The sequence below is a fragment of the Lepidochelys olivacea genome (genome assembly GCF_965140295.1).
Source record: "Lepidochelys olivacea isolate rLepOli2 genome assembly, chromosome: 24".
Classification (NCBI taxonomy): domain Eukaryota; kingdom Metazoa; phylum Chordata; order Testudines; family Cheloniidae; genus Lepidochelys; species Lepidochelys olivacea.
The window spans coordinates 5,016,330-5,036,713 of NC_140434.1; the positions used below are offsets into that span (position 1 = coordinate 5,016,330).

The following is a 20,384-nucleotide window of genomic DNA, read 5'->3' on the forward strand; positions in this document are numbered from 1 at the left end:
ATCTCTCTTGGCAGAGTGAACAGCAGGCCCTGATAATGCTCAGGACTGGAGGTAGTGACCTGTCGCTGGCCCCTGGTCCAAGCTTGGTCTGCTGAGCCTTTCTGAACATCTGTTCTTAAAGAAGCCAGGCCTTGGACAACGGCTGGCTAGCCCTGGGCCCCCCACTCTGCAGTGCCCTCAGAGGGGACAGCGAGAGTTTAGGAGTGCAGAGCATGGCAAGCAGAGGGCCAAGCGTTTGGGAACTGGAGCGGTAGCTGGGCTTCAGTATTAGCCATCACAGGCCAAGCCCCAGCCCAGGCAAATCAGTCCCCTTGTCTAGGGTCCACCAGACAGCGTCCACATGACAATAACTGGCCCCCCCGTTGGCATGACTTAGCGCTTTACTGGTCATTTCAGCTGGGAAGCTGAGATCAGACTGGGCCATGGAGACTGAGCGGCCAATTCACCCCTCGAGGGGGTCCTTCCAGAGTATGACGCGGCCACACACGCATGCCCAAACACACACAGACATGCATACGCGCACACACAGAGGATGAAATGCTGACTCCACTGAAGTCAATGGGAGTTTTACAACTGACCTCAGGATTTCACGCCTCCTTTCCCTCTCTCTCTACACGCCCGCACCACGCTGCTGGTGCTTTCCCTTGGCCCCCTGCAGTCCCAGGGTCCAGCTGGCTCGGGCAAGCAATGCGGGTCGTGCCCCGTGTCGCTTCCAGACGCTGGCCTGACTCAGATGGAACGGGGAGGCCCGCTCGCACAGGGGGGATTCTCTGGGGGCTGTTTCGACCCACTCTAAGCCCCCTTTGCACTTCCAGCAGAGCCTGGCGGGGACGGAGAACCAGGCCCTGAACATCCAGTGCCCCCATCCAAACCACAGAACGCTGCCCCCTCAGAATGCCCCCTGCCATTTCAACGGGAGACAGCACTGTCCTTCATGTCCTGTCCTAAACTAGCCAGCAGCATCCCTGGTGCGACAGGGCCATGGAGATCGCTTCCCTGCAGCGCTGGGAGACTTCTTTCACTCATGACTGGAGAGTGTTCTGCCATCCTGCCAGGCCACTGCTGGGGAGCAGGGCCATTCCCGCGCTGAGGACCCCTCTCCAGGAGAAAAAAGGGGGTGCCAAGGGCATGATTTGCACAGAGGCAGCTGGTCCAAAGGGCCTGGAAGTCTGCACTCCACATCAGGGGAATCTAAGCTCAGACTTCAAAGCCTGCTGGTCAGCCACACGGAAAGTCATGGGTGTTCCCCCAGAGCTCTGGGTAACAGGGGGTCCGACTCTAAGTACCCAAGGGCTGTCCTAGCTCAGAGTTTGCCTCTTTGTTGCCCTCTAGTGGCCAGTGTGAAGAAGCGGTTGATAAGTCATCCGCCGTTCTCAACTAATGGAGCCCTGAGGGCGTCTCATTGTCGCCCTCTAGTGTCTGGTCCATGGAAGAAGTTGAGAGGTTGGCTGCAGCTCCCTGCTTTGAGCTCTGAAAGTCCTGGGTTCAAGCCCTGTTAACAGCCCAAGAGGAGCTGGTTACGCTAAGGGATGGGGGATGAGAGACTGTATCTCGCCCATGGGGGCTCCTTAGTGTTGGTCTGCTACGGGGTGTGGGGGGCGGGGGCTGAACTGCTTACTTGGCAGGATAGGGGCTGGGGGACAGAGAGAGGTCAGAGTTTGTACCATAGTTCACTGCATACAGACCCACCTCCCAGGGAGCAGCCATGTCAATCAGCCCCTCCCTAGAGTTCAGGGACCTTGGCTAATGACACCAGCCTCAGGGGCCCACGATGAGCCAGCAACCTGAAAGTCTGGTCAGATTAGCTGCAAGGCTCCTGGAGACAAGAGCTGGGGCCCTGCTTCCCAGCCAGCCCCGGGGAGCTGGGTCAGAGCTTGTTGATGGAACCGTTCCAAGCCCAGTGGCTTGATTCAGCCCGGCTTTGTGCTGAATTTTTGGGGCTAATTGGAACAAACCCAAAACTTTGGTGAGAGCCACGTGGTGGGTGTGTGTGCACAAGCATTAATGCATGTGTGTAAACGTGTGCATGCAGATGTGTGCATGCACACAAGTATGATTGAGCATGCATGTGTGCATGTGAGTGTGCACCTGTGTGAGTGCAAGTGAGTACAAGTGCACCCGCACAAGTGTGCAAAGCAAGTGTGTATGCAATCACACAAGTGTGTGAGTGAGTGAACATGAGTGTGAGCATGCAAGTGAACATACAAACCCTGCGTCTTGGCAGAGGGTTAGACTACTTGACCTTTGTGGTCCCTTCTAACCCTGTGATTCTACGAACAAATGTGTGTGTGTCTGCACGTGAGTGTGCAAGTGAGAGGGAGTATGCATGTGTCTGAGCACACACGTGTGCGTTTGCTGCTCCATCGCAGCTAGAACAAAGATCCTCCTAGTTCAGGAGCCATGGGCAGTGAAGTGTCTATGACACACAGACCAGCAGTTCTGATTCCATCCAGCAGAGGCAGTGGTGTGCAGGTCATTTTATTAACATAGTCACACAAAAGCCCCCTCACCCCATCTCTCCCCCCCATGTGACTGCGTGTTCAAGACAAAGAGTTAAAGGAATATGACGGGCACTGGGTGTGCTTTACAAATTCTCCCTCAAAGAGGCTGCCAGCTAGGGAAGAGAGCCAGCCTCCCTGCTCTGTCCACCCCATTCATCTGCCTCCTGACCCTCTCCCATCACACCCGAGAGAGAGAGGGAAAAAGAGACATGGCTCCTTTAAAAAAAAATCATGCAAGCCCCACCCTGCATACCTGTGCCAGGTGAGTACCTTGCCAGCCTGACCAGCGAGGGACAGCCCCGCCGGCCAGTCAGAGCAGGAGAGGCGGAGAGCAGCAGACCAATGGGCGTGCAGGGAAGGCTTGGTGAGGCCTGCCCTGGGGGGGGTCACTGGCCCAGCCCAGGAAATCCCAGAGTGCTGAGATCAGCCGTGCTAGAGTCTGGGGGCAGGGGGACCAGAGCACAGGTGTGCACGGGGAGGAAGCCTCACCTAGAGAGCGGGCGGCAGGATGCGTGGCAAGGATGATGAGTATGATTATCTCTTTAAAGGTAACTTTTCCTCCTGGGGCTTTCTTTGCAACCGGGCTTCACTGCTTCCATCCCTGGGAGGCACCTGCCCAGCCTGGGCTGGGAGATGAGTTATTACCAGTCTTGGCTGCTCTTGGAGATGGCCCGGAACCAGAGCCCCCTGGCTTAGCTACCCTTGGGGTTTGGATCCTGCTGGTCTAACTCTGTCTTCCCCATCCCCCTTCCATGGCCCATGTTTAGATTGCAAGCCCTACGGGGCAGGGAGTGTCATTTTGTTCTGTATTCGTACAGCACCTAATGCCGTGGGATCTTGGGCCAAGACAGGGGCTTCCCAGCGCTACTGCAATGCAAATAATTATCATCCATGATCCCACTTGAAAAAAGCCACCTGCATGGGTTGCTCTGAACCCAGAATCGGGTGTGTGTGGGGGGGGGCATCCCCTTGACTTTATGGCACCTGCTTGGATGCTGGGGGTGGGGGGATGGGAAGAGGGCTGCTCACTGAGGCAAGAGTCCTTTAGGACCAGGCGCATTGCAGGGGGCCGGTGGTGGGAAGTGATGGACGTTGGCGGCGGTGGTTGTCTGTGTTGGGATAACGCTAGTGGCCTAAACAGGGCGTTCTAGGTGCATGTACAAATATATAATGGAAAGACGCCCTGGCCCAGAGAGCGTCCTAGCAGGGTGGGTGGGTGGCTTACTTTATGGAGGCTGCTGGACACTGACAACCCCTGTGGTTCTCTCTGGCTACCCTACCCTGGCTACTGGCCTGGGTGTGGGGCATGGATAGTGTGTGTGAAAGGGCTGAGGGAAAATCAATGGGGGATGCCCCAGCTGGGCTGTGATGAGGGGGAAACCCCTTGCTGGCCCAGTCTGCTCAATGCAGCCTCCCAGTTCAACCCACATAAACCTCCCCCTGCACCACGCAGCCCCAGTGTCTGAGCAGCGCCCATCCCCTTGGTATCTGCCTGCCCCGGCACCGTGGGCCCCTCCCAGAACCCAGCAGGTTTCACTAGCCTGTTCTGAGCTGACCTGGTGCACAAAGCACAGAGGTGATGCTGGTTTCTTTAAGTGAGTAATACTGAACCAAGTGATGTCACTAACTCTGCTGCAATTGGGAAGGGGAAGGGCTTGTGGCAGGAGCACAGGGCTGTGAGTCAGGACTCCTGGGTTCTACGACTCCCAGCTCTAGCCCCTGGGTGACTTGGGCAAATCCCAGCAACGCTCTGTGCCTCAGCATCCCCTTTTGTGCAATGGGAATTGTACTGACTTCCCACGCGGGGATGCCAAGGTTAATGCACTAATGTTTGCAAAGTGCTTTGAGATCCGTGGATACCAGGCACTAGCTGCTGCTGCTGCTGCTGTTGTGTGTGTCTCTGACCGCCAACTCACTGGCTTTTCTTCTATCTTTAAGTTCCAGCAAAGGCTACGGGGACTTAAAAGGCTTTGAGCGTAGATTTTCAACACATTGTCATGATATCGCATGTGTGCCACTGTCCTTTGCTGGATGGAACTAGCACTGCTCCACTCTGTGTCATAGGCCATTTACTGCTGCCAGCTGATGGGGATCTTCCTGTCACTCAGGTGGCAGGCTCTTGTGCTAGAGGACCTGGGTTGTGTCCCCATTGTTGCCATGAAGTTCCACGTGCCTGCCATAGGTCCGTTTAACAATCATCTAGTGGTAGCCAGCCGCAGATGAATGAGGACAGAGAAAGGGTCGGGAGGTAAGGAGAGGCTGAACTGGCAAGATATCATCTACTGATGAATCGAGTCCAGGATGCATTAAGTCATCATGCTCCGCTCCTGATGAGTCACTTCTCTTTCCAAGCACTTCTCTGAAAGGCCATAAATGGCTCAAGCCGCTTGTGCCTTTCAGGTGGTTTCCTATAAAACCAGAATCTCCATTGCTCCACACCTTCACATGGAGTCACTTTACCCTGAGGCAAAATGCTGCCATTCCCACATGGTAGCATTTCACACTGGTGTAAATGATAAGATAGCGGGTGACAAAATCCCTGCTTTGATGAAGAGAGCCTCCTTCCCAGCTCATTTTCACTTAATTGACTCATTTCATGGCTTCCATGCACCCTGGCATTTAAAACCCTACGGTATTTGCAGTACCCGAAACATACAAATCCAATGGAACTCAATCTTCACCCCAATCGCTAGTAAAAGAGTTGGGGATGCCCCACTTCTGTAGATGCCGGTCCATTGAAGGTAAAGGGGATCTGAGGTGGGTTCCTTGTCAATAGGAGGCGGCAGCATGTAATAGCTTCACAGGCAAGAAATCGACTTGAGCTAAATTGCTATAAACCAGGGTTTTCACTGGTTGACTTTAAAACAGCCCCACTGTTAGTTAAGCCTGGGTGTGGACAAGATCTATGGCCTGATTCTCCTTTACACCCTGCTGGCAACAGGGGCTAAGATATGTAACTGGCCCCATCCCAGTAATACTGAAGCATCTCACCATCTTCAAGGTATTTATCCTCACAACATCTCTGTGAGGCAGGGCAGAGCTGTTATCCCCATTGTGCCACAGGGGGAACAGACGCACAGAGGGGCTAAATGACTTTCCCAAGGTCACCCGCAGAGTCAGAGCAGGGAATTGAACCCAGGTCTCTCAAGTCCTTAACCATTGGGACATCCTTCCTCTCTAGGGACCTTACTGTACAATTGTCATCACTGCTCTCTTGAAGGCTCCTTTATGCTGCCAGAGGATTGTAAATGGGGCCTGAATATAAACAAGAATAAGGCACTAAATCTCCACTGTGAGTCTGTTTCAGGTACCACACACTGGGTAATAACATGAGAGGCCTCCAGGTTTCTAAAACTGTTTCTTAGGAGAGCTGTTCACGCAAATGCTGCAGCTAGCATGCTAGCCATGTGTACACAGACTGACTTCCAGGTACCTCCTCCAAACTCTTTCCTCCTGCAACTTCTGCTCCTCCCTCCAAGTTCTGTGCAGGTTGCTCCACAGGCAGGAAACATCAGACCTGAGTCCGATCTCGGTTACCCCCATGGTGATCGAGTATAACTCCATTGCAATCAGTGGAGTTGCAACGCTTTAAAATCAGTGCCTGTGAGATCAGAATTGGGCCCATTCTCCCCAATTTATGGCAGTTTTTCACTGATGAAATTAATAGGCAGCAGGTTTAATACAAACAAGAGGAAGTCCTTTTTCACACAATGCACAATTAACCTGTGGAACTCATTGCCATGGGACATTGTGATGCCCAAAAGCATAACTGGGTTCAAAAAAGAACTAGATAAGCTAATAAGATATTAGTTAAGAGGATCAAGGACACAATCCCATAATCCAGCCACTCTAAACCTCTGAGGGCCAGAAACTGGGAGGGGAACACGAGGTGAATCTCTCCAAAATTGCCCTGTTCTGTACACTCCCCCTGAAGCTCTGGTACTGGCCACTGTTTGACCCAGGGTACTGGACTAGATGGACCATTGGTCTGATCCAGTCTGGCCATTCTTATATTGTTCTGGCCATGCAAAGGGGCTGTGAATTCAGTCTTTCTTCAAATCCTTCTGTCTCCACTTCTTCCTTGGTGCTCCTGTAAGCTCAAGGCTGTATCCATTGTTCTCTCCAATGGAGTCTCAAGGATATCCACGGTCCCTGCTACTGAGACTTTGAAGGACACGTGATATTCAGTGCAAAAGGCACTGCAGAGTGAAGGGTAAGGCAGGGTGAATTCTTTGCAGGTTTGCAAGGTGGCTGCAGAATGGAAGTTATTAAAATCTGATTGCACAGAGGTTAAGGCCAGAAGGGACTATTCCGGTCTCCTGCAAAGCACCAGTCAGAGCATTTTTACCCCTTTCTATAAATAATCAAGTGGGACTTGAACCTATAACCACTTATTTTCAAGGCTAGGAATCCTTCCCTAGACCACATACCTTTTTCATGTATAGCCTGCTTTGCAGTGCTTTCACTTCTTCATGTGCTCTGCGTGTTGGATGGAATCATAACTACAATGCTGTAAGTCATGGACCCTATACTGCTAACACCTAGTGGTGATTCTCCTTTAAGTCAGAAGGTAGGGCCTCGATTTAGGTGCCAGGGGGTCTGAGTCTATTCCCACAGTTGCTGTGACATTCTAAATGGCCACGTGAACAGCTTGGGGCTTACCATAGTTCCTAGGTGACCTTATAAGCTATTTTCGATTACCTTCTGGACTCCCAAGCTTGTCATATTAATAACCGCATTTGCAACGTACTAACTCGCAGTACTGACATGGGCCTTTCTGATTTCAGTCGACTTTGCAAATATAAGTTAAACCCATGCTGTAATTGGGGGTTAGAATCATCATCCGTGGTTCACCAATGGAGAAATAGAGGCACAGAGGCCAGTATCCTGCAACCATGGGGATGTCAGTGCTGGGATTACAGCTCTGAGTTCCTGGCTCCCAGGACACTGCTCACACCTCACCTCTGAGGACAATGAGCTAATGTGCCCCAGCACTCTTTCCTTGCAGCCATATTCTGATAAATCACACTCATGCGCCCCTTTCAGTCTCTTCACTCTTCCCCTGTATCCTGCCTTCTCGCCTGTCTCCTTTGCTACCGCAAGTAAGCGGCATGGGGACCTTGAGCAGAGAGACCACAGGCCTCCTGGATTCTCTTCCCAGCTCTGCCACTGACAGGCTACGTGACCTTGGGAAAGTGGCATTAGTGCCTCGGTTTCCCCACCCGGGAAACAGGCCCTGCTCCCCAGGGGAATTGTGTCTCATGCATTTGTAAGACGCTTTCTGCATGAAAGGTGGCCAGAGAAGTGCAGAGTAAGAGTAATTGTTTTTCACAATGTATCCAAAGGTACAAAGCCAGTGACTTGAGTTCTTAGATACACTCCATACTGGCAAAGTCCTCATAGACGGATGCAATTTATACCAGCACAGCTTATTCCAGCTGCACTTCTTACACACACACACACACACCTACACCTGCCAGCACAGGTATGTCTGTCAAGGATCACTCCTACAGACCTCCGACCAACAGAGCTATGCTGGTAAAAAGCCTGGTGCAGCCCAGACCCAACCATAAGTAAGAATTCAGACCTGGAGCTTTTTCCTTTTCCCCACCCAATCTTCTGAGGTTTACCACGGTGATGCATTTTCCCGTCACCAGGTAGGAAGTTAGGCGGTGACAAATTATGGCAGCATCAATCCCCAGTACTCCCCCGTGGGCTAGAGGGAAACAAGAGTTAGATCCGAGCACTTGTTATACGGCAAACGAAACCAGAGTGGGGCGCTTGGAGCCGTTCGGTGCTTAGGGGATGTGCGAAACCTGGACAATCATCTGAAAGGCACAGGCAAGATGCTGTTCCACCTCTCCTTGGGCCAGAGCGGACTCAAGAAAACAGCTAGCAAAATGGGTATGATTTGGGGGAAGTGATGGTTATAGAGGCAGCTAAAAGAGGCTTATGAGGACAGGAAGGATGGCCTTGTGGTTAAGACCCTAGCCGAACACTGAGAAGACACAGGGTCAACTCCCTGCTGTGTCGTGGACTCCATGTGTGTCAAGTTGCACAGGCTGGGTCTGCACTAGACAGTTGCACTGGAGAATAGTTTTGTTGGCCATCAGCACAGCTATTTTGGGGGTTCACACTGGGCTGCTTGTGCCGCTCGGCTTGGCCAAAACATGTTGCATTGTGGGTAGGCATCCCAGTATCCTTCAGGTGTGCTGCCTTGTGGGAGGTTGTCGCTGTATTGGAGGGCAGCTGCTATGCATGGTAGGAGACTCACCCTCCTCTCAGGCGTCCAGAGATCTCTCAATCAACCTCTCTGATCTGTACAGTGGGGGAGGCAACGATTTCCCTCCTTCCCAGGGGATGCTCAGGTGCCAGGTGCTCCCCTGCAATGGCGCCTACAGCCGTACACACGTCACGTCAACCTCAAGAGTGGCTACAAGCACGGGGAGGCTGGCTGGGAGAAGGGGGCGGGGAGCCCTGGGCCACGTGAAATATTTCTGGGGGCACCCTTGCTCAGTTGCTCCGGTGATGGGAACCACGGAAGCACCCTACATTGCCATTCATCTTGGCAGAAGACACTGAATATCTAATTCATGAGAAGACCAACTCGATCCCAAGTCCTATGCATCTGAGGGCATGTCTACGCTTACACTGGCGTGTCGAGTACGGACGCTGCAGGCCCAGCTGGCAAGGGGATAAATAGCCATGTAGATGTCTTGGGTGAGTACCCTAGAGTGCCGAATACACTCGAACCCCGAGGTTATATGTCCTACCCAGCTCTGTACACACCCAGGCAGTGCCTCCTACATCTACACGGCCATTGTTAGCAGCGCAGTGTCCTGCCAGAGCCTTTCCCTGCAGTGTGTAGCTACATGCCTGTGCTCTGCATGCTGCCCTATGTGTAGACATAGCCTGAGAGGCTGGAGGAGAGAATTAGATTCCTGGCTCTGCCACTGACCAGCTGGGTGATGCTGGGCAAGTCATGTCCCCCTGTCTGTGCCTCAGTTTCCCCACACACACTTTGCCTTGTCTATTTAAACTGTAAGCTCTCAGAAGCAGGGTCTCTCTTACGGGGGTATGTATAGTGGGGTCTGCTGTCCCAGGTCGGTCACGTCATCTCTCCTTTCCTCAACTTGACCCACCTGTAGCATGGGGAGAGAGCCATCTGTTCAGGCCTTTCAAGTAGGCAGAGAGGAAAGGCGTGAGCATTACTTCCTTTGGCAGAATCACCTGTTACCCTAGCAGTACCAGCAACTGGAGGAAGCCCCGCGGTTAAGCAAGGGGAAGTGGTACGTTCCTGTGGATGCAAGCTGATTGGCAAATCCCAGAGCGGCCTGCTAGAGCTCACTGACTCCGGTTTATTCCTGTAGTGTCTTCATGTCTGGAGTGACTGCACTCTTCTGAAGTGTGCGTGCGGGCTTCGTCACTTCCTGGATACAGCTCCTTGGAAAACTTTCCTGGAAACAGTTTTCCCTTGGAAAATGCAGTTTCAACAAAACCAGAAGGTTTTGGCAAAATCCGATCAACCTGGACACTTGTGTTTAAAAAGGCATGTTGAAAATGTCTAAATGTCACGCTAGCAGCGTGGCAAGTTTTGATTTGTCATTTGAAAAGCACTGTTCATTTTGAAATGTACGTTTTTAGTATGAAGGGTCACAAGAGCAATGAAATTTGTTTTGCCCAAAAACATTTCTGATACTTTCTTCTCAATCAGGAAGGACTCCTCCTCCCCCCTCACCCCCCTGAAGTCTTGAAATTTTTTGCGGGATGGAAAATCTGTTTTCTGGCCAGCTCTGTCCCAAGTCACAGGAGGAAGGGACTTGCCCAGATCACCCAGCAAGCTGGTGGCAGAGCTGAGAACAGAAAGAAAAGTCTTCTGAATTCATCTGAAATATTCAGATGACTCCTTCTACTTATGGGAGCCAGCCTGACCTAGTAGATAAAGCGTTGGATTGAGATTCAGAAGACCATGGGTTATATTCCCAATTCTACCACTGACCTCCTGGTTGACCACAGGCAGGTCAAACCCCTGCTGTGCCTCAGTTTCCCCATCTGTATAATGGGGATAGTGATACTACCCTCCGTTGCATGCTGGATGAGAGCTAGGTGGTGATATCTAGAGGTCTGATTCTTACTTTAAAGTCCCTTTATGCTGCCAGTGATGTGAATGGCCCCCAGGTTGAGTGAGCAAGGCCAGAGCTGTGCAAAGGGGCCTTAACATGAATAAGAATCAGGCCCCTGTGTCTGTATTTTTGCTGCCTGATGCTGTCACACCAGGTACAATTCCCACTCCTGATATGCCAAGAAACCAGCCACCTCCCTGGCCTCCATCTAACACCAGGAGACTTCTGATTCTGGATTTCCAAAGTCCAGCCTCTCCCAGTTACGTCCTACCTTTAAAAAAATATTGCAATCATTCATGATGCTTCTGTGCCTTCCAAATGACCTTGCTAATAACAGCAACTCATTTCACACGACAGTAGGTTTCATAGATTGCTGCCGTTCACTTGCAGTCAAGCGATTCCCCACGCCCCGGCCCTGTGTTACTTGGTTATCTGGGGCTTATTTAAAGAGATTTTAATCAGAAAAAGTAATTTTTATGAAACTTTCTCGCTGTTCCCTGAGGCTTGGAGTCTGGTCTTCTGACTCGGCAAACAAGCAGTCACCTACCTTGGCACTTCTGGGGATAAAAGGGAGCCCGAAATGGGTTTTCTTGGGAACATAGTAATTTAGAGTGGATTAGACCAGTGAGGAAGAATGGCCCGGTGGTTACGGCGTTAGCCTGGGACTTGGGAGACCAGCATTCAATTCCCTACTTTGCCACAGTTGTGTGACCCTGGGCACGTCACTTGTTCTCACTCTGCCCCTCAGTTTCCCCATCTATACAATGCAATGGGGATAATAGCACTTCCCTGCCTCACAAGGGGGTTGTAAGGAGAAATATGTTAGAGATTGTGAGGTGCTCAGAGAACGGGAGCCAGATAACCATTTTAGAGACTGTCCTGTGTCCAGTGCCAGAGAGAAGTGCAAGAATTTTTGCCATGACTGTAATCTGCTTCTGATGATATCCCCCACCACCATCCCTTAGCTAGAACTTGGTTCATAGTTCTCAGATATCTGTCCTTTCCAAAGCTTTCAATCTTCTAACTCTGGATCTTCCTGTCTAACCCTCTGTACAAATGTCGAATCCTTGTTTAACCCTGCTCAAAACTCTTGTAGGTGTGTGTGGAGAAAAGTATTTTCCTTTGTTCAGTTTGGAATTCACCCCCTTTGGGTTTAATTGAATGAACACACACACACCGCTTTGCCTTGGAGCATTGGTTTGTGGGGGAGACAGAGCAGTTTTGTGTCTCTGCTCCCAAACTGGGTTTGCAGAGCCAGTGGTTGGAAAAATCATTCTCTGCTGAGTCATAAACTGAACAAACTTGATATGGAAACCACAGAGAGAAAACCCCTGGCGCCACTGTTCGTTTAACTGAGGCACTTTAATGCATGGGTTCTCCAGGAACAGGGCTAAGCTGGGACTGGTAGGAAATGCTTTTTGTAACCCACCCTCTGGGCATTCAGCACCAAGCGTGCAGGCCTCTCTGCTAATTGAGATAAAGGAGCAACTCCATTAGCTGGCAGCAGCAGTAGGCCACTATTCTCTGTGGCAAGAGAGGCCTTCGTCCTCAAGAGGCAGTGTGGCCTAGTGGCTAGAACACATCTAGGACTCAGGGGACCTGGGTTCTAGTCCAGGCTCTGACCTCGGGGAAGTCCCTGTTCTATTGTGTGCTTCAGTTTCCCCATCTGTCTTGTCTGTTTAGACTGTAAGCTCTTCAGGGCAGGGGCTGTGTATGCCATTGATAGAGCAGTTTCTGATGCATGTCCGGAAAGAACTGAGGCCCAGCAAACTCATTCCATGCAGGCCACTGACTGGATGGTAGCTGCTCCAGGTCAGAATGTTGGAGTTACACATCAGGGTGAAGTGACCATGCAAGTAACTGTACACGGCCAGTTGCTGTAAGGTCCCTTCACGCTGCTCTGTGGTATAAATCAGAACCTGACCCAGGGAGACCAGGTGACTCACCCAAGGTCACACAGGGAATCAGTGGCAAAAGTGGGAATGGAACCCACGTCTCCCAAATCCCAGCCCAGCACCTTAGCCACAAGACCCTCCTTCCTCTTGTTGCTTATAGTGCGCCGTCAGATTCCATCCACCCCAAACCCTGGCTCAAAATTTGCATCAGGTGCTAACTTCTTGCTTTGGGTGTGTCTTATTGGGGGGAGGAGGCAGAAGATTGAAACCTTTGCAATCTCTCCAGCTCTGGGGCAGGAATTTTCCAAAGACCTGTTTAAAGCCTGTTGAGTATCTGTGGTGTTATTTAAATGGCCATAAGTTGTTTGGTTCCAATATCCGAGAACAGGGGCTGCTTCTCCCCCACCCCTGCTCTGGGATCACATTTCATAGAACCAGAGGGTTAGAAGGTACCACAAGGGGTCATCTAGTCCAGTGTTTCTCAATCTTTTCGCCTGAGCTGGCGCTGCTGGGCCAGGGACGGAGAGCGCTTGGTGCTAATCCGGCAGGATAGCCACGTGGCCAGAGCCCCTAGTGTAGACAGGCAAAGCTGCTGCCCGCTACTGTTTGCACTGGTGCAAAACCTACAGGAAGGGTTTGCATTGGTGTAGCTGCTCAGGGCCAATGCCAGGGTAGACTAGGCCCTGAGAGTGTGCTCCAAATTGCTGCTCCGTGCCTCAGTTTTCCCAGCTGCAGAATGGGGACAATACTCACTCTGCATCAGCCGATCTCAGGTGAGAGTTGAAGATTGCAAGCACCCTTGTGCCCTAGGCCAATTGTTAACCTTGCACTTTGTGCCTCTCAGTGGTGCTGATCGGGGACTCCGGCGTAGGGAAGAGCAACCTCCTCTCGCGCTTCACCCGCAATGAGTTCAACCTGGAGAGCAAGAGCACCATCGGGGTGGAGTTCGCTACCCGGAGCATCCAGGTGGACAAGAAGACCGTGAAGGCTCAGATCTGGGACACAGCGGGTCAGGAGCGTTACCGCGCCATCACTTCAGCGTGAGTAGTAGCATTTTGCCCTAGAGCCTGGGTTGCACAGGCAGTGCATCCCTTCAGAGTGCAGCCACTTCTGGGGTGGAACACGACCGCTGTCTAACACACCCAGTAACATAGAAATTGACAGGCTGAATCGGAGCGAAGGTTCAGATAGTCCAGGATGCCGTCTCAGACAACAGCCAGCACCTGCTGCTGCTTGGGCCACAGCTCCCAGCCCCCATTAACTCTCTGCTGAAAAAGACACTCCCTTCCTTTCAATACAGCTGCTTCCTGTCTCCTCTGCAGTTCCCTCCACAACTGAGCCACTCGCTGGCATTTTCTAATCCCGTCCTCCCTTCCCTGGTAGCTGTGTGTGATAACTGAACTGGGCTGGCTGGCCTTTAAAGGGGCAAAGCAGCCTGGTACAAGGCCTCAAAGTGATATCTTGTGGCAGTGAGTTACGCAGGCTAATTGTGCACTGAGGCACAGCTTGGTATGTCGCCTTGGGCACAGCTGGTAATAAAACCCAGGAGTCCCCAGTCCCCCCCCCCAATCTCTACCCGCTAGACACTACTACCCTCCCCGGAGCTGGGACTAGAACCCAGGACTCCTGACTCCCAGGCTACCACTATTTTCACAGCACGGCGGCAGCTCCCCCTGTGACGCTGGAATGAGCCCCTGTCTGGGCTGGATCCAGCTTGACCTGCTCCACTCCGGCCCCCTGTGCCTCCTGCCTCGCCCGGGACAACTCCGCCACTCTTTCTCCCACCCAGGTATTACCGGGGTGCGGTGGGTGCCCTCCTGGTCTACGACATCGCCAAGTACCTGACCTACGAGAACGCTGAGCGCTGGCTGAAGGAGCTGCAGGACCACGCCGACGCCAACATCGTGATCATGCTGGTGGGCAACAAGAGCGACCTGCGGCACCTCCGGGCCGTGCCCACCGACGAGGCCAAGAGCTTTGCAGGTACGGGCACGGCTCCCCCGCTCCGGGAGCTGCCCCAGGGCTGCGGAGAGAACAGAGCTGGAGTTCCCTCCTGTTTCTCTTTGCTTTACCCACTGGATTGAATGCAGAGCAGAGAGACAGGGCTGGCATCCCGGGAAGGGACAGGGCTGGGGTTTAGTGGGGCAGGGTTAAATGATGGGGGTGATACTCGGGGGGTAGCAGCTGGCTGGCGTGCATGGGAATCCTGGCAAGGTTTGTGTTGCTTTTCAATATTGCTGAAGGGGGGGGGGGGGGGGGGCACATGAGTGAGCCAGGGCACCGCCCTCTTCTGGGTGGCCTTGGTGCTGCATAACCATGAGTCATAGGTCCTCGCCAGTGATGGAGATTCTCCCTCAGCTCACCTGGGGCCTGGATGTGGGGGGCCCCAGTTCCATCCCCATTGCTGCCCTGCAGCACTGAGAGGGCCCCGGGTCGTGGTGGGAAGCACAGCCTGTCTGGGTTGTGGCTTTTCATGCCATATTTCACCCTAGAAACTTTCCCAAACCCCAGCCTCTGGGCCTGCCTGGCCAGCCCTGCTCCTCAGCATGAGTGGGGGTCGGGGAGCAGTTGTCTGGAGGGGGCTGACAGCCCAGACGAGGGGGCAGGGCTGCTCTAATGCAGATGGAGGTGAATTAGCAGAGGACGTCGGGAGAAGGGCATGGGGGGAGGGATGCGGATTGCTCAGCACCCCCGTCCATGTATATCAGCAGCGGGCACCTCATTCACCCAAGGATGTGCCCAGCATCGCGGACATGGATGGAGGGAGCGTCCAGAGGGCACTGTCTTCCAGTGACTGGGCGCTCGGGGGGCTCTGGACAGCCACAGTTCGGGGGGGCAGGCTCCAGGGCAGAGGCAGAGCTAGATTCACCTCTTGGCCTGAACTGGAGGCCGGGGGAGTGGAGGGAATACCCCAGCTGGGGAGCCAGCGGGATGGTCCCATCTCCAGCCCGACCTGGCCAATGAGCAATGGGGTCTGCTGGGCTGTGGGTTGCACCAGTTCCTCTAAGAGAGGCCAGTTAAAGGAGTCAGCTGTGGGTGGATGGGGTCTGTTGAGAGGGGGATCGAGCAGAGGGGCACATTGCAGGGTACCCCCCGGTGAGTGGGTGTCACAGGTTCCCCTCCCTTATGCCCCGTGGAGGAGATGAATGGTTATACCCTCTGCTAGGAAGTTCTGGCTCATGCTGCTGTTGGCTTGGGAAGTCCCCGGTTTGATCCCCAGCAGGGTGGCTTGTCACACTAGCAGCTGGTTACTGCAGTGCGGGGTTTGGGGAGGGAGCTGAGGCAAGGGCCATGGGGGTGGGCCTGAAGGGATCTGGACCTGGGCTGGATTAAAGGGGGCTCTGTCGGGCCAAGTAAAGGGAACTGCCAGTGGCCTGGGAGTTCTGCTAGGTGTGTCCATCCGTCTGAACCCTCCGCTTCCTGTCCTTGCAGAGAAGAATGGCCTGTCCTTCATAGAGACGTCTGCCCTGGACTCCACCAACGTGGAGACGGCCTTCCACAGCATTCTGGCAGGTACGGGGCCCACAGCCGCCTGGCTCCCGTGGGGTGGGAACCGTGGCCCATGTTGTGGGGGGAGGGTGGGAAGGGATGAACATGAACTCCCCCTCACCGCCTGGGGTTGCTCTTTCTCCCGCCTGCAGAAATCTACCGCATCGTGTCGCAGAGGCAGATGACCGGGCAGCAGGAGCCGGAGTTTGGGTCCAGCACGGCCATTGACCCTGTCAAAGTCCTGCCCACTCACCAGGAGGGGAAACAGGCTCCCTGCTGCCAGAACATATGATGCTGACGGGAGGCACCAGAGGCAGGCAGACCCCTGCTGTTGTCCCTCACCGGGGCTGCTTCCCTGTGAGGGGGGCGGGGTGTCGGAGCATGTGTTATATAAGATCCTGTCGTTTCCCTGTCTCTTGTTCCCTCCCGCAACCCATGGACTGTTGTACTTAATGTAACTCCTATATAAACATAACTAGGCCACCACTGTTTCCTTGGGGAGATGGGTGTTATCTATTTGAGATCATCATTTCCTCTGGTATCATGCCCCTCCCTTCCCGCATGCTATTGGATGTATGTTTATATAGGGCCTACTCTAATGGGAGTAGACATATTGTGGGGATCTTCCCTTTGGCCCTGCCTCTCCTTTTTTTTTTTAAAAAAAAAAAAAGACCTCTTTAAAGATCCCTAATGGCCTAGTGTGTGTGCGTGCATTCACACAAGACTCAAAGGGCCCTGACAGCCCAACCCTGCAGGTGTGGCTGCTAGGCAGGCTTGCTAGACAGGTCTGATTGGGACACTGGGGAGAGTCTATTGTGGATCACCAAGCTCTTCTGTCTGCGGTGAGGTGGGCTGGAAGCAGAGTGCGGTTACACCCGTCTTAATCCAGAGTGACTCTGCTGAAAGCCCTGGGGCTGAGCCCCACTGATCTCATGAGAAACACTAAGAGCCCAGCCCAGGTTGGCTGACAGTTTTCTGGTCCTTCCAGGGTCAGGTTAGATTTGAGTTCTGGCGGCGTTAACTCCGGATTTACTCCAGTATCAAGGGGATAGGAATCCATGGCCTTTTGTCGCTTCCCAAAGAGAAGGCGCAGGCTGACCACTGACGTGGCGAGTGACTCATGGTTTGCGGTGCCTCCGTTTTGGGCACCCATGTCTGACTGTTTTGGTCCCCGGCTAGAGCAGGATTTCCAGAGGGTCTGAGCATCGACTCCCATTGGCTTCACCCAGCTCTATGTCTCCGTCACATGCCGAGAGCCAAGGGCACCCCCGAGAGGCGGGGCTGTTTCCTGCCAGGAGTGGAGAACCGGCTCTATTCTTTGCTGTCCGAGCAGAGCCTTGGACTCGAGATAAAGGAAGAACTTGATGCTCTTTCCGCCCCCGCCCCTGCTTTAAACTGTGTAGCTGCCGGCTTGGAATCTTAAAGTGGTGTCATTTCATTGCCGCAGCCAAAGCTTTGCTCTCTTCAGCACTGATCCTACTAAAATTGCCCCGTGCGGTCTCGCCCACCCGGAGATTAGCCCCACTCAGCCTTTGGTGTAGCCGCAGCTGTGCTCAGTTCTATGTGTAGAAAAGGGCAAGCCGGGGCTGCTGGTTAGTTTAAGCAGTGCTAACCCCTGCATGCCCTTGTCTGGATCCAGTCTTGGAAACTGAGTCCTGGTTGAGCCAAGAATGGGGAACTTCAGGGCAAACTTCCTCAGTGCGCTGTCCCAGAGGGTCCTGGGCTGAGAAGGGAGTTTGAGCTGTTGAGTCTGCATGGTCATTTGCCTGTCTGCTGGGGCCACAACCAGTGATGAGCAGGAAGGGGGGTAATTGGTGGTGGCTTATTCCCCCTCCTTTGTCTGCTGTGGTTGGATTGTGTGCAGCTCTGAACCTGGCGCCCCCCCCCCCCCCCAAGCTGTGTAAATATGATGGAGCCTTTTAACATCTGCTCTCGACTGTGTCTTGTTTTTTGTTGAATGTGTGTGTGTTTAAAAAAAAAAAAGTTTAAATAAAATATCTAACATCTTTCCCTGTTGCCGCCCTCTCTCTGTCATGGGGTGTGGGACTTCAGCACACACCACCAGGCTCATCAGCGGGGTCAGAACCCTGGGACCTTCCACATTAAAAGCATGAGCCTCGCCTACTCCAGTGGATAACTCTAAGTGGCAGAGGTAGTAGGCTGTTGTCCTCTAGGGGTCAGTGGCATGGACTCCCCAGCATAAATGATCTGGGGGAGGAGGAGTTGAGGTTCCTATTTAAAATGGAACGTAGTGGGGGTGAAGGATGCCAGATCGCAAACTCTGTGGGGACTGGCATACGGACAACACCTTGCAAGAAACCCCCGCCCCCCAGGAGCAAAGTATGCTGTCCTGGAGGGACCCCGGCTAGGAGTGAGAGGGGGAGTTCATAGGATTGATCCCAAGCGTTTACAAATCAGGTGGCTGGCCTCAAAAATATTGAGATCCATTTACAAAATAAGATTATTGGGATGCTCTGTCTTTTGCCTACTGGTCTCTGAGCCTTTAGCTCATACTCCAGTCATGTCTCTAAGCTTTACTCCTCAGCCAGGAGAGCTGGAAATGTATGTTTTTATTTGGTTAAAGGAAAACTGCCATTCTGCTGTAAATCACAGGTCGCCAGCAGCTGGGGCTTTATGCAAAGCATTGAGTTGGTGCAGTCTCCCCCAGTGCAGGCTCCACAATCAAGCCTCTGTCTCCCTCTGCTGAGGCTGCCCGTGAGGTGGGATGGTGTGACACGGAGTGGCCTGGAGGCTCATTTCCCCACCTGCCGTTCAGATTCATGTGTGTGTGCCATGCACATCCCAAATGGCTGCGAACTTTGCTGCACCCCAGAACTGGCTGCATTTCAGCTCCAGGGGCAGTGTGCTGCCGATGCACAAAGGGCTCTGAACACCCGTCCTTTGTGTCAGCCCCATCAACTGCTAAGGGAGGGTGAATGGGAAGAGAAGCATCTAATTGCGAGATGCCCTTGCTGCCACTAGGTGGTGCTATTCGCTGGTTTTAGGGGGTGACAGTGGGTGCCTTTCCATTCAACAGGTGGATTTAAACGCCAATCAATTATTACTGCTCCCTTATCCCCTGTCTAAGAAGGGCCCAGGGGAGCGGTGTGGGGCAAGGGGGGGTGAATGAGCCTTTCACTTCTGCAGCCTGGGGTTCAACTGTGGATCTAAGCTGCTAGGGCAAATTGCACCATTTATCTCAAATGCCACAGCCGCTTGGTGCATGTTTCCCTGTATTGACACACACACACACACCCCGCGTGGTGTGATAGGCAGCCGCTATTCAAGAGCGGCCCCACCTGGACTGGTAGAGGGGGCTGCAGTACAGGATTGTGGTGGTGCGGGTGCTGGGGGGGGAAGATCGCCCCCTGCCAACGCTCAGCAGAGGCCAAAGTCAGCTGGAGGGAATGCTGGGCTCTAGTCCCTTTCCATCTGCTTTGGTGGTGGGTGTGGGGCCACCCTGTGGCCCAGCATAGGGTGAGGAGCCAGTGGGGTGGAGGGGAATGAGTGGGTCAGTGACCTTCCACCAGAGCCTCTTGAGCCAGGTTCCCACATCACTTGTTGTGAGTGTTGCTGAGTGCTGGGTTTTTGTTTTTTTTTTTTTTTTAACACTGAGTGCATTCCACCCTCGAGGTGGCTGCATTTCAGCATCATGTGAAACAATCCCAGCACAATGTTACTGTGTGCTATTAAACAGCTGCCATGCTCCACCCTAGAAGCAGCAGCATTTCAGTGCCAGATGGAGCAATTGTAACCCACAGGCTCTCGCCACACCTGACTTCCATTGATTTTAGTGGAAATTAGAAGTCTCATTACCTTTGAGGATCTGGACCCTTCCCCCCCCGTGCTGAGCCACAGCGGATATCTGTAATTACAACTCCCCCTTTCGAGCTGTGGCTCTTCAGCTCATGCTTGCAGCCCTGGAGGTCACCAGTTTGATCCCCGGTGCAGCAGCCAATTCCTTGGCCTTGTGGTGCACTTTGGGGCCCTGCCAGCTTTAGATGACTGTCTCCAGGTGGGATATTATTATTAGCTAGCATGACTCTGCACTGAGCCCCCACACAAAAATAACCCTCCAAGCAGAGCATGGAAGAGAGGCAATCGCACCTCAGCCACACACTAAGTGGCTGCAATTACTCGACCTGTATTGATCACGCTGATGGAGCAGCCAAGTGTTGTGTGCCCCCCCCCCCCAACACACACACACCTTCCTTGCCACCACCTGCCTACACCGTGACTCAGCGCCAAGTGGTGATGTCATCCTAGTCCCCAACTGCTTCGCCCACTGGCGCTGCCAGGGTGGAGACTGGGAGGGTGATGTTATTCTAACGCACTGTGACTGGTGACTCATTCTTACTGCATGGAGCTGGGGCAGC

The 20,384-nt window shown here is 53.2% G+C and overlaps 1 protein-coding gene across 1 annotated transcript; it reads left to right on the forward strand.

Moving 5' to 3' along the window:
• The first annotated feature begins 2,909 nt into the window (after positions 1 to 2,909).
• On the forward strand, positions 2,910 to 17,970 carry LOC311512451 (ras-related protein Rab-11A-like). The gene is made up of 5 exons (XM_084613656.1): positions 2,910 to 3,049; positions 13,364 to 13,559; positions 14,309 to 14,502; positions 15,952 to 16,032; positions 16,161 to 17,970. Exons 1-5 carry the CDS (start codon positions 3,010 to 3,012, stop codon positions 16,298 to 16,300), a joined length of 651 nt encoding a protein of 216 aa, XP_084469782.1. The 5' UTR covers positions 2,910 to 3,009; the 3' UTR covers positions 16,301 to 17,970.
• Positions 17,971 to 20,384: the final 2,414 nt, after the last annotated feature.